The sequence below is a fragment of the Hippoglossus hippoglossus genome, chromosome 15 (assembly GCF_009819705.1).
Source record: "Hippoglossus hippoglossus isolate fHipHip1 chromosome 15, fHipHip1.pri, whole genome shotgun sequence".
NCBI lineage: Eukaryota > Metazoa > Chordata > Actinopteri > Pleuronectiformes > Pleuronectidae > Hippoglossus > Hippoglossus hippoglossus.
In genome coordinates this window covers 2,188,395-2,203,792 of record NC_047165.1, presented here as the reverse complement: position 1 = coordinate 2,203,792, position 15,398 = coordinate 2,188,395, and the positions used below count along the sequence as shown (strand labels likewise).

Below are 15,398 nucleotides of genomic sequence, written 5' to 3'. Positions count from 1 at the left end.
GGTTCGAGCTTCTTAAAGTGAGAAATTTGGAAACGCTGTTGGGCCCATTTTAGTTTGAAAACTGTGGGGCTGTGGTGTAGTATGAATGGGCAACGAGGACGCTTGGAAACAATGACAGTCACCAGCATTTGTTTCCTGATTGGTTCTGACCAGTCACAACTCAGAGAAGGAGAAACGTTGAAAGCATTTACTGTCTGCAACAGTTCCACCATGTTGTCGGTCCAAGAAAATCAATCTCTCATTACTCACATGCCCAGTGTATGTGAATGGTCACGTGAATTACGGTTTCAGGTGTGTGAGTATGGACGTGGATACAAAGCTAAAGAGCTCACGAGGACGATTATGGCTTTAGTTTAAAGACGCTGCTTTAAAGCTTAAACGTATAGGAGAGAGGACGTAGCCACATTTTTCTACTATGACAACACGGAACGTAGACCTGCCAGAGCACATGATGCATGATGATGGATACGACTGTTTGTTCGGTACATGCACTGTTCTGAGAGCAGGCAGACTGTAGTACCATCTGGGAATGTCACCTGAAGATGAAGGATGATGGGAGTTTATGGGCCCTGACACACTAGTCGACAGTCGGCCTTTGGGAATTGTCGGCCTGTCGTTAAGTACCTGTTGCCGACTGTTAATCATAGTTTTTATGGCTTGTATTTGTACTTTTTGACCTTCATCATGTCGAGTTAGTGACAGTCAATCCATGCAAGAGAGTTTTCTGTCATCAAGGAAAACATGATTGATTCCACCACTTGAGGGAGGTCTCACCTTATTTTATCATCTCTGCATTTTCCTCAACAAGCTGACAATCTTTTTCTTCTTGAGCAATTTGCTCACTATTGTTATTTTAGTAATTGAGACAAGAGGTCAAGGACCGGGGGAGTTTCCTGTCATATTCTTTGTTTGTAAAGCCATTTTTGGGTCTTTATCTTTGGCCCAGTTGCTCCAGTCAACTCCTCCGGAGCAGAGGGAGTTAGCATTCCTCTCACACGCCCATTTCAGACTCCACAATCAGTTCTTACCAACCACTGAAACATTAATGAGTTCAGTGTTTGTGTTTGCCAGTGAAATGAAGCACCACTCACACTGTTGCAGCACTGCCCCCTTTTGAAATGTGATGTTAACATCTTTGATCAACACAAATAACTTAATTTTGTGTAGACTTTTCTGCAGCAGTTTATTAAAATCATTGATCACTTACAGTCTTCTGGTGATTTGCCAGACTTATTGTCGATTTGTGATGCTGCAGGTTCCTCGTGTGCTCTGTGTTTTGGGGGTCATCTTCCCAAACATGTCAGCTATTACAGACACTTGTCTTTTTTGTCGTCTACCTGGCGTTGTTGTGAGTTGTAAGCCTGTCTTGTGATCAGGTGTCACCGTCCTGGTGTCACCTGGTAACGTTAGATGAGAGCTGTGACGCACACAAACATCACTAAGATTAAATATCCTGGTCTGAGAATAACTAATCATAACTAATGTTGCTGCATAATGAATATGGAAGGAATTATTTTTTTATGTTTCATGGGCTACTTGGGATTTAAGTTTAAGTTTAAAAAACAACTGCATTTCGATACTGATTTAGATGTTTATTACCATGGCAACGCTCAAAGCTTCGAGGAATCCATGTGAACCCTAATAAAATCCCTGTCCGGCTACTTGACCGCTTCACTAGATCTACTAAAACTACGACTGGTTGACTGACTTCATAATTGTCCTTAATGGAGCTATCTCTACCTAATTAAACAATTCATAAACAATCAGTAAGATGATGATGAGTAGAAAGTTCAGACCAGAGGCTTTCACTTGCTCTTCAATGCTCCAGTTCTTTGCTTCTGCACAAACTGTGAAACCTTTTTCGCTTCCCTGCAGTTTTTCTTGTTTCAGTCGTCGTTATGATGCAGTTGTTGTACACACTTATGTTGGCCTAGCTGGGAGCAGGGTATTGTCTTCATCTCTGTCTGTGTACAGGTGTGTACAAAACAAACAGCAACATGGACTGACTTTCATCAAACGTGGTGGGAATATTCCTTGGGAGTCTCCAGATGATTGACTTTTGAAGCTCATCAGTTGGGGGTTGGCCAGGATGGACGACACTTTTCTATAAAGAGGGTTTACACCCACCAGTGATGAACGACTCAACATGTATGAGTGTGACCCCTGTTATCCTCTCGGTTACTGTCCCCTGAGGCGGCTGCCTTCGAGAAAGAATGCGTTTTTTAGTCAACTTGTCTGGTAAGATACAGTTTGACAAACAACATCAAAAGTCCAAGACTGACATTCCTGCTGACAGATGTGTTGACACACGTGGCGAGGATATGCGGGTTATACACTGGCAACATCACAGAGGTGCTTTCGGTTCCTTGGTAATTCTACCTGGTTTCATGGAAGTGTGACTAAGCGAGACTGCTTCCCTCACGGCCACATGGAAAGACGAGGACGGTTCAAGAGTTGGTGAAGAAAGAGATTTGCATGTTATTCAGAGACTGATAGCACGCTGATACATGCGCACACAACTTACTCAATTCATTGGGATTTATATTCACGCACGTAAACACTTTCATCAGACCCACAGACCCAAGCAGATTTACACCTCTCCTTCGAGGTGTGGAGCCCTGCAGCATCGGAACTGATTTTGTCGAGTGTTATTGCACCACGGCAACATTTGATAGACGTGTTAGGGCTGCACAATTAATCGAATTTGAATCGCGATCACGATTTTGGCTGCCACAATTAAATGAGCATGATCGTCAGCGATATTGACGTTTAAAATGCGTGCTCTGCTACATATCAAATCAAGCGCTTCCTCAACCAACAGTCAGCCAACCACCAGGGGGAGAACGAGGTTGGGGGGTGTCATGCGAGCACCCTGCAGCGGCAGCCTCAAAAAAAGTTCTGTCTGCAGTCGACTCCGGTATTAGTAGAAGAGTAGAGAGACAGACAGCAGAACAGAGAGCAGACGGTCATGGGTGTCGTGTGAAAGGTAAATCAAATGTCAGGAGCAGAAACTTGTCTGGAAGTTTTTTGGATTTAGGGCAAGTGATGTTAACCAAGAACAAATCATATGCACAGAGTGTGTTAGAGTTGTGTCTGCGCCGCATAGCCATACAACTAGCTTGTTCAACCACCTGAAAAATCACCACAGTACGACGAATGCATTAAGGCCAAAGCTAACGTTACCTCACTGAATCTCCGTCCATGTCCAACGTCAACCCAGAAAACCATAACAGCGACCCTGCATAGCGCGGCAGCGTATCCATCCACCTCCCAAAGACCCACTGACATAACGGATGCAATCGCATTTCATTTGGCCAAAGACATGTGTCCAATAAATACTGTGGGCAATGAAGGCTTCAGAAAAATTCAGCTATTATTTCTCCAAACAGGCATTATCTGCACTGTATGAAAAACGTCGGGGGGGGGGAATTTATAACCGTATAAGTTTTATTTTGATGCAAAGACGTGTACATTAGCTGGAATGTAGCACACCATGGAAGTGAAAGCAGTGCTCTGTTGATTTAATTTTGGGTAAAAAGTGTTGATACTATTTTATTTATATTTTCCTTCTATGCACTGTGATAAGGACCAGTCTGATGCAAAGATTTGTACGTTAGCCAGAATGTAGCACAACAATGGAAGTGGAAGCAGTGTTCTTGTTCATTTAAACGTGAAAGTGCAATAAAAAGATGTTGTAATCGTGATTATGATTTTGGCCATAATCGTGCAGCCCTAAGACGTGTCCTACATTATCAGCCTGAGTTGTTTATTCATTATACACCTTTACAAAGCAACCTTATTTTCATTCACTTCTTGATACAGAATCATTGTTCTAAAGAGCAACGGACACAGGATTGCTCTGGAACAAATGAGCAAACTGCATTACCTTGAAAGGTTCACCCTCGATTCCCTCCTCTGCCAGTAGTTGTGCATTAACCAGCATGATCCCTTCTCTGTGTCGTGTGTCTTCAGGGGAAAATTTTAATATTCGATGGAAAACCACTGCACCAGCACCGTCACATCTGTGATGTGCACTCTGCCACATGTGCTGCAGACGGTGCGGAAAATGTTTTTAATATTAGTGTCATGCTCTGCCTGTATGTCGATATCGTCATGTCTGATAAGTCGGTCGAGCTCTAATTAACGCTGTCAGTTGTTTATTGCCTCACTTTTACTGTGAACGTGACCGGCATGTGTCAGGCTGTGACATGTTGTCTTCTGCTGAGCATGTGTGCGTTGTGGCACACGTCCATCATGTCTCTGCCAGAGGAACGTCTTCCTGCCAACTCGTCTGACGTGGCTCTCCATTCTATTCAAATTTGAAGGCCATGACACATTCCCGAGTAAGTTTGGCACCAGGAGATGATTTCCCTGCCAGGTGATAGTACGGAGCGGTACTACGTGTTGTGTAGATATTCTGGATCGTAGAACTTAGGTTTATCACCGCAGAACCTTTTCATAGAGAATAACGAAAACAACACTATTCCTCCGAGTTAAGTGATTTCATTGCTGAAGTCTTGTTAGTGTGCTGGTTCATGTGTTTGTGGTTAACTGAACTGATGCTCCTCACATGCCAAAGGCAGAGCAAACTCGGTTCACTGCAGTCGATACCTCAGTCGATACCAGAGTTGTTCGTATGCTTATAACGTCTTCAGTGTTGTTGATTTAACTCTGATGGTTGTTTTGTCCCCTTTCAGCTCTTCATCTCCCCTCCTGTGATTCTGTAATTGTTTTCTTGCACCAAGCCCACGGCTGTCATCAGGGGCAGCTTTCATGCTATCATCAAGGCTCCTCTTTCAATTTTCTTCTGTTGTTCTCTGTGCCCCCCCATAACCTTTCTATCCCCTCTTTCCCTTTTTGTTTCCTCCTCTCCTGATTACTCTTTTCTCTTTACCTCCCCTCACTTCTCTCTCCTGTTCCTCCTTCCGATAATGTTCCTTTAACTGCTTTGCAGTGGAATCCACCCACGTGTATTGTTCTGTGCAGCAATTATAGACCCAAACGGGTATTTACACACCCTCTCTCACACACACCAAGAGAAAAGACACATTGCAGGGTTGTGAAGCAGTCAATGGGCTGTTAAATGTGATGAAATCTCTGCTGTGTGTCTGCCTCTGTGCTGCCAGTCAGAGCAGCGCGCCCTGGAGACTGCTCATCCTTCATCAGCCTGCAGATGCTTCAGCCTCACTGTGCATTCTGTACGTCAGTCAGGAAGGTGAAGTGAAACACTGCAGGTGTAATGTGTTACGTCTTAAAAGATGTGGTGCAGGTGGAATCTCCTCTTTGAAGACAAACTGTTTGAAGTTCCCTGTTTCTATAAAATGTCCTAAAAACTAAAACATCTATGTCCACACAAGCATTTTAGCTTAGACTCATTAATAATTCACGTCCATGCTAACACACCTTAAAGTGCATATCAGGTGACCCTTGACGTGCACTTTACATGTGCATGCAGGTGGAAACGGGGAGCAGATTCTATAATCTATAACAATGGTGAAAAGTAAAACAAGAGATATTGTTTCTTGGATTGACAACAAGGTGGAACTGTTACTGACGGCAAGTGTTAGCAATGCTCAGAACCAATTGGGAAGCGATTGTGTGCGACTAAGTCATAGTTTCTTAACATCTCATTTTCTGCACGTCTACTACAACACAGCGCCAAAGTTTTCAAACTAAAACGAGGCCGAAAGCATCTCCGGACTTCCCTGATGGAGGAACTCGGGGGTAGCACGGACGCTAGGTGTTGCAAAAGTGATGCATAAAAACAAATTATGAAACTTAGAAGTAGTGTGGATGCATCCTCAGACTTTTTGGAAAGGTGAGGAGTTCCACGCCCGTTCTGGTAAGAGGAACACAAACACTTATTCACCACAGTCATGTCACCATCCTCCTGTAGATGCTCTCAGCCACAAGCAGGAAACTCAAGATTAGCTGCAGCCTTATTGAATAAAAACAAAGAAACAGGAAAGGGAACAAAGACATAATGCAGTTTGCATTTTGATCTGCCAGCAAGCATGACCTGCACCTATAACAGTCATTAATATTTTGTATTGTATTCCTTTATCATTTTGTGTGTCAGACAAAACCACATTGATTGATAATTAACACCCCTGTTGAAGCCGCGGTCGCCTGACTGCTCATGTATCACTGCCTTACGACTCGTCTGTTGTTGTCCTCAGCAGGGCTCCTTGTTTCTCTGCTGGCTCCCACGCACATGGTGGTTGTGGTTCTACAGTCTCTCCCTGGGACTATTAGCAAACTGGTGAAGGGAGTGTCCCCTTGTAAGCAAGGGAAGTTTTTATTACTAAATTTATCCCACTGAAAAACCGCTTCCTATCAATCCCTCCTTTTATTTTGGAGATACTCCCAAACAAATTATTTATCCTCTCTTCCTTCTATTTTTGTTATTACATAAATGTGTTCAGGGATGTTTTGACGAGCAAGGACCTCGATGTTTTCATCGTTCTCTTACTCCTTCGCTCACCTGTGACATCAGCTCCCTGCACCATGCAGGTCTTTCTATCTATATGTTGTAGAAGTCAAAGTTTGAATCGAAGTTATGAGTAGACAGACCCCCCCCGGCACTGCTGAGAACTAGTGGAAGTGATAAGAGAGGAATGTAAGAGCATTCGAAATGAGGTGGTGACGTAAAGCAACAAGACCAGAAAATTAAAGCCCAACCGGGATGGATTTTTTTTTTTTGTTGCCGATCCTAAAACCGATATTCGAGTGTGCTTCCAAAAATCAAGTTCAAACGAATTCTATGATGCACAATTTGTCCAGATATATTTGAAGTCACCGCAGCGCACACTGATGAGATGTTAAACTCTTCTGTGAGGCCTCCTGCTGCTAGTTGCATATGAAGGCAACAAACAGCCGTACCTTCGTGCACTACTTTGCCATCTGTGGTGTAGATGCGTTACAAAGCCTGGTTTTCATGACGGACAGAATTATTATTAAAATATCTTAAACCAATATCAGCATAATCCACTTCTTCTTTATGACCCGTGCACTTCTTGTTTTAACAAATTCACCTCAAAACGAAACTTCTGCTCGAATTTTGCAGCTTCAGCAAGTACAATCGTATCTAAGAATGTCCGAAGCGGTAAAACAGAAAATGAAATGGCAGAGGTACTAGATAGAACAACTTTTACAACTGCTTCTTTTCTGTCTTTTGCTGATCACACACAGTGAATACAGACATCATGTAAATTTTAACATCGCACTTTGCCTCTTCACGTCATGCCCAGAACGCGTGTTTTGTGTGTGTTCAGTTTATCAGGCAGTCTGGAGTGTGACAGTCGCACAGATTGTGTTTGCTCTGTTACGTCTGTCTCGATAGCAGAGGCCACAGTCTGACTGATGGCAAAGTGAGAGCAGTCCTCCCTCTGGGTTTCTGTCTCCCTCCTCCTCCTCCTCCTCCTCCTCCTCCTCCTCTCTCTTTCATCCGTCTGATCCCACTCTCCAACGTCTTACTGTCGGCTGCTGAATCAGAAATGTGGGTCAGGTATAAAAAAAACACATTTTGTCGGTCAAGCTTTTCATGAGGCGCGCGGTTGTGAGTAAATTGCACTTTAAAAGCATTTTAATTGTTGCTGTGGCATTTGTATCTATGGTAATAAGCCGTCATAGCAGGCTATTAGCACAGCAGAAATGCATTAAGCGCTGCGAGACTGCACATCACTTGTCAAGCTGTGGGAAATCCAGTGATACATTACTGTATAGAGTCGTTTAAACAGCTTTATATCACAGGAGCGTCGAGTCAGGATTTTGACTGGAAACAAGAGAGAACAATGGCTGCATTGTAAAGACGAGGCTCACCTGACAGCATCAATCTGAAAAAGAAAAACTGTCCATAAAATAAAAACTCTAAGAGTTGTTATTGGGGTAAAGTCAGAGAAAGCTCAGCTGAGGTTGCAGCATGTGCACGGACTGGCTCCTGTTGTATAATCCCATCAAACTGCTTTGGTGGGTTTTTGGAAGCATTTGCTTTGTGATTTATGCAAAGCAGAATACATGTGGTGTAAAAGCTTTCATACGCTGTAGTTTGGCTCCGTCACTATTGTTTTTGTGATAGTTTGGCAGCAAGTTGTCGTCTTTCAGAGTAGTGCAAGATCTGTTACCTGCAATTATCTCCAAGTCAAATTCAGACCTGTTAACATACGTCCCGCAACCCAACCCGTCACCTGTGTTTAAACACACGTGCTACAGTACATACACAGTTCACTCACATCAAATGGGTTGTGGCCTCCTTGTCCTCCCGTTCTGGTGGTTGGGATGTGTTCTTGAAAAAGTTTCCGTGAATTGTCGCAGCACCTGTGCTCCTGCAGCTGTCGATGGTTCCTCAGCGACCACGTGCTTCGCTTGTGGCCATCAAAAGCTAATACTTTGCACTTGTTTACAAACCGTACAGCCACAACCTTTGTCTTTATGTGATCCATTTTGAGGTTATAGTCGGTGGTAGTTGGAATCTGAGCAGAAGTGAAAGGGTCAACCTTTATTCAAACTAAACATCAAATCCACTGTCAACCCGAAAGCCTTACTGTTACAATAACTTTGTGCGACTGAGTGCTGATGAACATTCACTCCCCTCTTGCTCCCTGGTGGCTCGTTGATTCCAGTTACACACAGAAGTAAGGTGCAACAGTGAGAGTAAAGCACAAAGAACACAAGTGACACCAAAAAGCATGCAGAGGTCATTTAGCCTGCAGACAAATGGTTTACATTTTTCCCATAGCGCAGCACGAACAGTACAAAGGGGAAAAACAGAGAGGGATATTTTCTGTGTGTGTGTGTGTTCGCGCTCTGTCTCTGTCATTGGACAATAGTTTCTCTATGTGAAGCTTCTCCTCAAGACTGAAGTTGTTGCCTGTCAGTCTCCCTCTGTCCCCTCTCCTCTCTTCTCTCACTTCTCTTCTATCTGTGTCGTCTTTCTCTCTTACAAACAGTCGTTCATTCTTTTCCTCAAACTGCTGCTCTGCTGTTGTTCTTCACGAGTCTTTCTCATCAGGACCCTTGGACTCTACCCAGTTAAATATTCATTGTTAAACGCCACAGTAAATTCTCACATGGTGCTTTACACTGTTACTGATACTGCTGCAAAAATATCTGATACAGAAACATGTCAGTGCTTTTTCTAAATTAGATGAAACATATCTTCATGATACCATTTCTTTCTTGCAGTTATTGATAATAACGTACTAAGTGAATATTAACCTGGTCCATTCAGGCTTTAACACAGCCATCAGGAACAATTTAGGGTTCAGTGTCTTGCCCAAGGGCACTGTGGCATGCAAAGTGGACGAGCCAGGAATCAACCATCCAGTCAGTAGACGACCCGCTCTACCTCCTGAGCCACGACCCTAACCATACAACCAAGTCTTCACCATCAAAAAGCCATTGAATTAGTCCTCACGACACTGGTATTGAATTCAAACTGGTCTTCACACAGAAAGACACACACTCAGCAACACTGCTCATAAGGTGAGAACAACACAAGCCACCTTATCACAGCTGGTCAAAATAGAGTAAAGTGATTTTAATTGCTCCCTGAAGGACGTGTTGCTCCCTTTCTTCTCTCTGTTGTAAAGTCACCGGTCAGGTTGGAACTGGAGAGCTCAGAGCATCTGGTGGATATAACCTCTCCTATTGACGGACAGGCTCTGTGTCAGGTGTCCACTACAAGTGCTCATCTGTTTATCTCTCAAACATAAGCATGGTTTATTTCAATGAAGGTGTTTTATAAAGGTAAACCAGGAGGAGGCTTAATAAACTTTCTTTATACATCGGTATTACTGTTCCCTAAAACACTGGTCGGGTCCTATTTCACACTTTATGCATTAAGCTACGAGCGTTGATCAACTGGAACCGACATTCACTCAAGAGACGGGGGAATTTAGGAATAAATCACCTTTCACTCATCTGTCTCTTCTGTCTTTTCCACCAGGCAACCAGACAAACTCGTGGTGGTTTGGACTCGCAGAAGTCGACGGAAATCTTCCAAGGTTCGTAATTGAAGAGTGACACGAAGTCAAGAAACAATAAAACAAAGTACAACTTATTAATCTACAAATACAAGATAAAAAAACAACCTTCTTGTGTCCCCCTCGCAGTCCCACGGCTGGCAGCCTGGTATCAAGAACCCGTACAGAGGAGTGGTGGTGTGGCCTGTTCCAGAAAACATTGAGATCACCGTCACTCTTTTTAAGGTAAGTTTCAGCTGTTTCACTGACACCAGCATCTGCTCTGTCTTTAGAACACCAGGTCTCTCTGACTGCATGAAGTCTTTTCTCAAATATTGGATGAATGAAGTCTTGAGAAAATATTTGTTTATGGTAGGAATGTAACCGCAAACAGCAGTTTTGGCTTCATTATGCATGGAAACTACTAATAATACAAAATGCTTTTACATTTTCCATCTTCCAGGACTGTTGATACATTTTAATTTGCGCATACAAAGAGTTTGGACTGTGACTTTTGAACTCTAAATGTATTTCATGAATAAAAGTCTTAGTGATACAGTTGTGTCTGCGAACTACACACATGTACAGACAGTATCTGTCAGTGTGCCTGGCTTACTTAAACATGCCGGGCCTGTGTGCTGACAGGCAGCCTCAGAGCTCAGTGTCCTGTTACCTCTCGATGTTTTTACCAGAGCTCCTGCCACATGCACTTCCATACCTGCTTCTGCTTTGTTCTAATCGGGCACGGAATGTACTCGTGCTGCCTTAAGTACACTCACACACAAGGACAAGAAGAGAAATCTGAAACTGAAATGATCTCCTTTGTAGAAACATGCTGTGAAGTCTGCTAGTTACAATATATACATGGAAAAGTTCAGCTTACATGCAAACTGGCTCAGTTTTCCAGGCCACACTGTACATGTCCGTGTGTCTTTATTCTCAGCCCACTTCCACTTCCCGTCCCAGAGGAAGTAATAAAGCTGTTTTTGTGATGAGACCCAGAGCAAAGCCACCGACTGCACAACTCGCTCCATCACCGCTGCTGGACGAAGCCACAGAATAAATATCATTACCCCTGACGTCAATAAGACTGTTTGTTTTTCCCCCACTGCACCAAAGTGAGAATGAAAGAGTTAATTGCAAGGTTAATGTAATGTGAATATCAAAGAGGGAGTCCTGACTACAGGAGGAAAACTGCTCTGATAGCTTATCATGTTCTTAAAGCAAATACTTGCCTCTTTAGAAACACATTAACAAGAGAATGTCACAGCAGTTAGTTAGTTTGTTAGCAGATACCTGAGTTTTATATTTGCTCTTTTTTTTCTTCTGGCTCCACAAAGTGAGAAATATCTGCAGGGACGTAGCTTATTACATATTTTATCACAGAGTCTTATGGGAGGTGAAAAGTGATTAAACCAAAGCAAGGAGGTAATGATCACATTAAAGTGCAAAGCTGGGTGTCATCTCTCACTGGAGTCATTTGTTAAATGTTGGAAGGGATACTCCACAAGTTTTATTAATAGACAGTAATTAAAATATTGTAAAATCGCTGTATAATGTATTTGTAGCCCTAACGGTTGCATTATGGGAAGTTTATGACTTTTTGGAGCTAGCACCATACCAATGACAAAAACTACAGAAATCCCAAACTCCACTGCAACAATTTAAACTATTTTTTTCATGAGACCCTCTAATTTATGGAAGAGCATCAATAAATTGTTGGAGAACCTCTTTTAATATGAAAAATATTCCTTAACGCCGGTCTAAATCTGTCAGACTCTATTACCGAGATAGTTCTGCAGCCGACAGAAGGTTAACGCTAACGGTGATTTAAAGATACTCCCAGCTCCATCTGGCCCGAAGCTCTGCAGTGAAAACGGCCGAGCTCAGCAATATTCCAGCCTGCACCTCAGGGAGATTCACAGCAGCAGAAAGCCTCGGCAGAAGTTTGTGGACGGGAAGAAGAGAACTTGAAATAAGATGTAACTTAGTGCTTGGACGGCTCATTGTGTAGACAGAATTGATTCTAGCAGAGACGACGTGCAGGAAGCAGAGTGGGCACTAAGTAGCATCCAGTCCTGAACACATCTGGCACTTAGCCTGGGAATTTTTACATCATGCGTTTTTTCCAAACCAGTAGAAGAGCGAAATGTTTGCTCGCACAATTACAATAATTAGTATCTAATCAGTGAAGATCTTTATCACTGTTAAAGCATATTAACAGCAATACTCTCTCTCGAGATGTTGCAGCTCTAAAGCACAAAAACACTGCAGACAACAGCTTCGAGAACAAGCTGAGATTTGAGAAGTCGTCATGTGGTTGTAAAATAATAATGTGGCATTTAAGATGTGAGAGGATGATGCAGCTGTGTGTGTGTGTGTGTGTGTGTGTGTGTGTGTGTGTGTGTGTGTGTGTGTGTGTGTGTGTGTGTGTGTGTGTGTGTGTGTGTGTGTGTGTGTGTGTGTGTGTGTGTGTGTGTGTGTGTGTGTGTGTGTGTGTGTGTGTGAGAGAGAGAGAGAGAGAGACTGCAGGAATATTGATTTACTGGGGTGTGTCACAAGTGCAGTGAGACTGAGACGCATCACTGCATGTGTTAGACACACTGGAGCTCCACCGGTTATATTCAATGAGATTTTATCGCTAAATCATTTTTGTCTTATCACATACTACTGGAAATAGCTTATTTTGATGGTTCATCTCAAAGTTATCAGTTTGTAATAATGATAATTAGACAAATGCAGCCAATTGAAGAAGCTTCCTCCTCCTTCGGCGTTATTGCTCCATAAATAACTTAATTAACATTTCATTTTATCTTCCCATTGACAAGTCAGTTACTTGTTGTCTTCAGTTGCTTCCACAGTGCGACGTGCATGTTTGTATGATTGTACAGTGAGTGAGTGCTTTAGTGTGTATCTATGAGTGCACTGGTTTAATGTATTGACTGATAAAGTGTTTTTCATGCATGATGCAGTTCCCAAGCACAAATAGTCGATTTGAAATAATCTGTTGATGGTGATCTTGACATTGTACCAACAACATAACATTACTGTATCTAAAGAAAGAATTTGTTTTTACAATTTAATCGTAAAGTGTCGACCAGACAAATGTGTTAACGCTTCTGTCTGCTCTGATGTACGATACATGCATGTTCTTAATCATGTCTGTGTATGTTGTCCCTGCAGGACCCACATGCAGAGGAGTTTGAAGACAAAGAGTGGACGTTTGTCATTGAAAACGTGAGTAATAGATTATATCTTTTATTCTCTGGTCCCTTTGCTTTCTATCTTTGTTAGTGCGTTGACACTCTGTCTCTCTTTGTGTCTGTTACTGCACAGAAGTTCTGTTTTTGTTATTTTTATTGTACTAAATTATTATTACTGTATGATAAGTTTATGATTATAGTCATAAGGCTCATTTACAATGACTGTGATTACAACTTTAATCAAAACAACACAGAAACAGAAAATGCTGCTACTGATGTAAACCCCTTTTACGTTACATGTGCAGATTCTGCCACCTTGTGGTCAGATTATGCAATCACATTCTTCTCTCAGTGTGAATACAGGTTCTCAGGTTAAACTAAAGGTGTTGACGCTCAGCCCCCCCCCCCCCCCCCCCCCCCCCCCATTTATTTTTCTTTGCCCATTTGTCATTCCCAGAGAGATTCTCTTACCGTTTTCTTAGTTTGTGGTAAAACGTTCACTTTCCTGTTTGAAGCAACAGGAACAGCACAAGTTTAAATATGAGTCGACTGCAACTTGCTTCCATTCGTGGTGAAGTGAGAAACTGATGAATCAGAATGAGGGAGTGAACATGTGCTGCTCAGAAGGGATTTTCTGTGTTTTTAATATTTGCTAGATTGATTTCTTCTGCATGGTTAATTTAAATAACGCCGACATGTTGAACAAATTAGGCCGTTGTAATTACATTTTGAGATTTTTTTGTTACAGCCTTAAGTAAAAAATTAAGTTAAAGGTGTTAACTTTTATGGAAACTTATCTCAACCTTGATTTCAAGGAAATTCAAGCCTTTACACGTGTTGACAAAATGTGTCTGTGATTCCTGCTCTGATTTGTATTTTGCTGTCATATAATCATTTTATGGAGTTTTTAAAAATGATCTCTTATCTTGCAGATTTACTGCATCTTAAGGAAACTTAGAGTTTTCTCTTATGTCAAAGTGAAAACAATCGGCATGAATTAATTTGGATTTAAGCAATTAGGACAATTTCAAGACTGACTGACTAAGATGAGCAAATAAATGTTGGCTTATGAACACTGATATTTGTAAATTTGTGAACAAGAGCTGAGCTCATCATTAGTAATCAACGACGACAGACCTCTTTGACTTCTCAGCCCGCTTTTAAAGAGCGTGGGGGAACTGAGCTCTTTGACTCTGTCACTTTCTGTACATCTCAAGCTCAAAGGGACGACGGAAGAAACTGCTCAACATTTTTGTCTTTGATAAAAAGCTGAGAAGACAAGCAGGTCAGCCGGTGCTCTGTGGCTGGAGCGTGGGAGAGAGCGAAACGGAGGCGAGAAGCAGAGAGAAAAAGACAAGTTTGCGAGATTGCCTGTGTCTCTGCATACCTGACTAATGACAAAGATCAAAGCAGGAATGGAGAGCATAGAACAAGGTAGAAAGGAGGGAGGAGAGGGAGACGGCAGCCTCGTACATTCACACGCTCAAATGTTAGCGTTTGTCTCCAATATTCAGCAGGAAACCTTTAAAATATGAAGAACTCTAAACAGAGTTTGGTTGATTTGTCACAGCAGCAGCTCTCCTGGTTCAGGGAGCAGAGGATCATGGGTAACATCCTCCATTTAGTTGTATTTAGCTCAGTGAGACACAGTCACAGCTCCACTCAACACATTGATAGACTGTTTGCTCTTTACAGGAAAAACCACTTAAAAGCTCAGACACGGAGCCGAACAATTAAACACCACGTGTGGCTGCAGAGGGCGCTGTCGCCCAGTACAAGTTACACAGTTTTGCTTTAAATCAAAGTCTGACTTTATAGTTGAAGCCTTTTTTCTTTTAATATTGTGAAGATGCTTTTTTTAAAGTTTTAAAACTCTTACAAATCATCCTAGAATCACACGTTTATTGCCACTATGGTAATCGAGCAGTCCATGGAATGTTTCTTTGTCTGCTAAATATCTAATGTTCACTAAATACAAAACACTCCTTAGAAAGAGAAAACAGAACAATGGAAGATAAAACAAAATAAAGAAATGTATAGAAAGAGAATATTTTCCTTAACACATCAAGATATGGACATGCACCTTGTTGACCTGGTGTTTTTGATGCTGTTGAATACTATCACCGCATTGTAGTGAGTGACTGAGACGCACGAAGAGAAAGACACAGGAAAGTAGGTTTGTAGAGATATATCATCCTTCACAAGTCAAAACCCAGTCTGTCTTTTAATTGGA

At 42.2% G+C, this 15,398-nt stretch overlaps 1 protein-coding gene across 1 annotated transcript in view; it reads left to right on the top strand.

The window, feature by feature from the left end:
• Nucleotides 1–15,398, top strand: part of ehbp1 (EH domain binding protein 1) — a 126,687-nt gene that overhangs the window by 3,778 nt on the left and 107,511 nt on the right. The window contains 3 exon segments of the mRNA XM_034608072.1: nt 9,947–10,004; nt 10,113–10,208; nt 13,146–13,199. Coding sequence (XP_034463963.1) covers nt 9,947–10,004; nt 10,113–10,208; nt 13,146–13,199 — 208 coding nt within the window.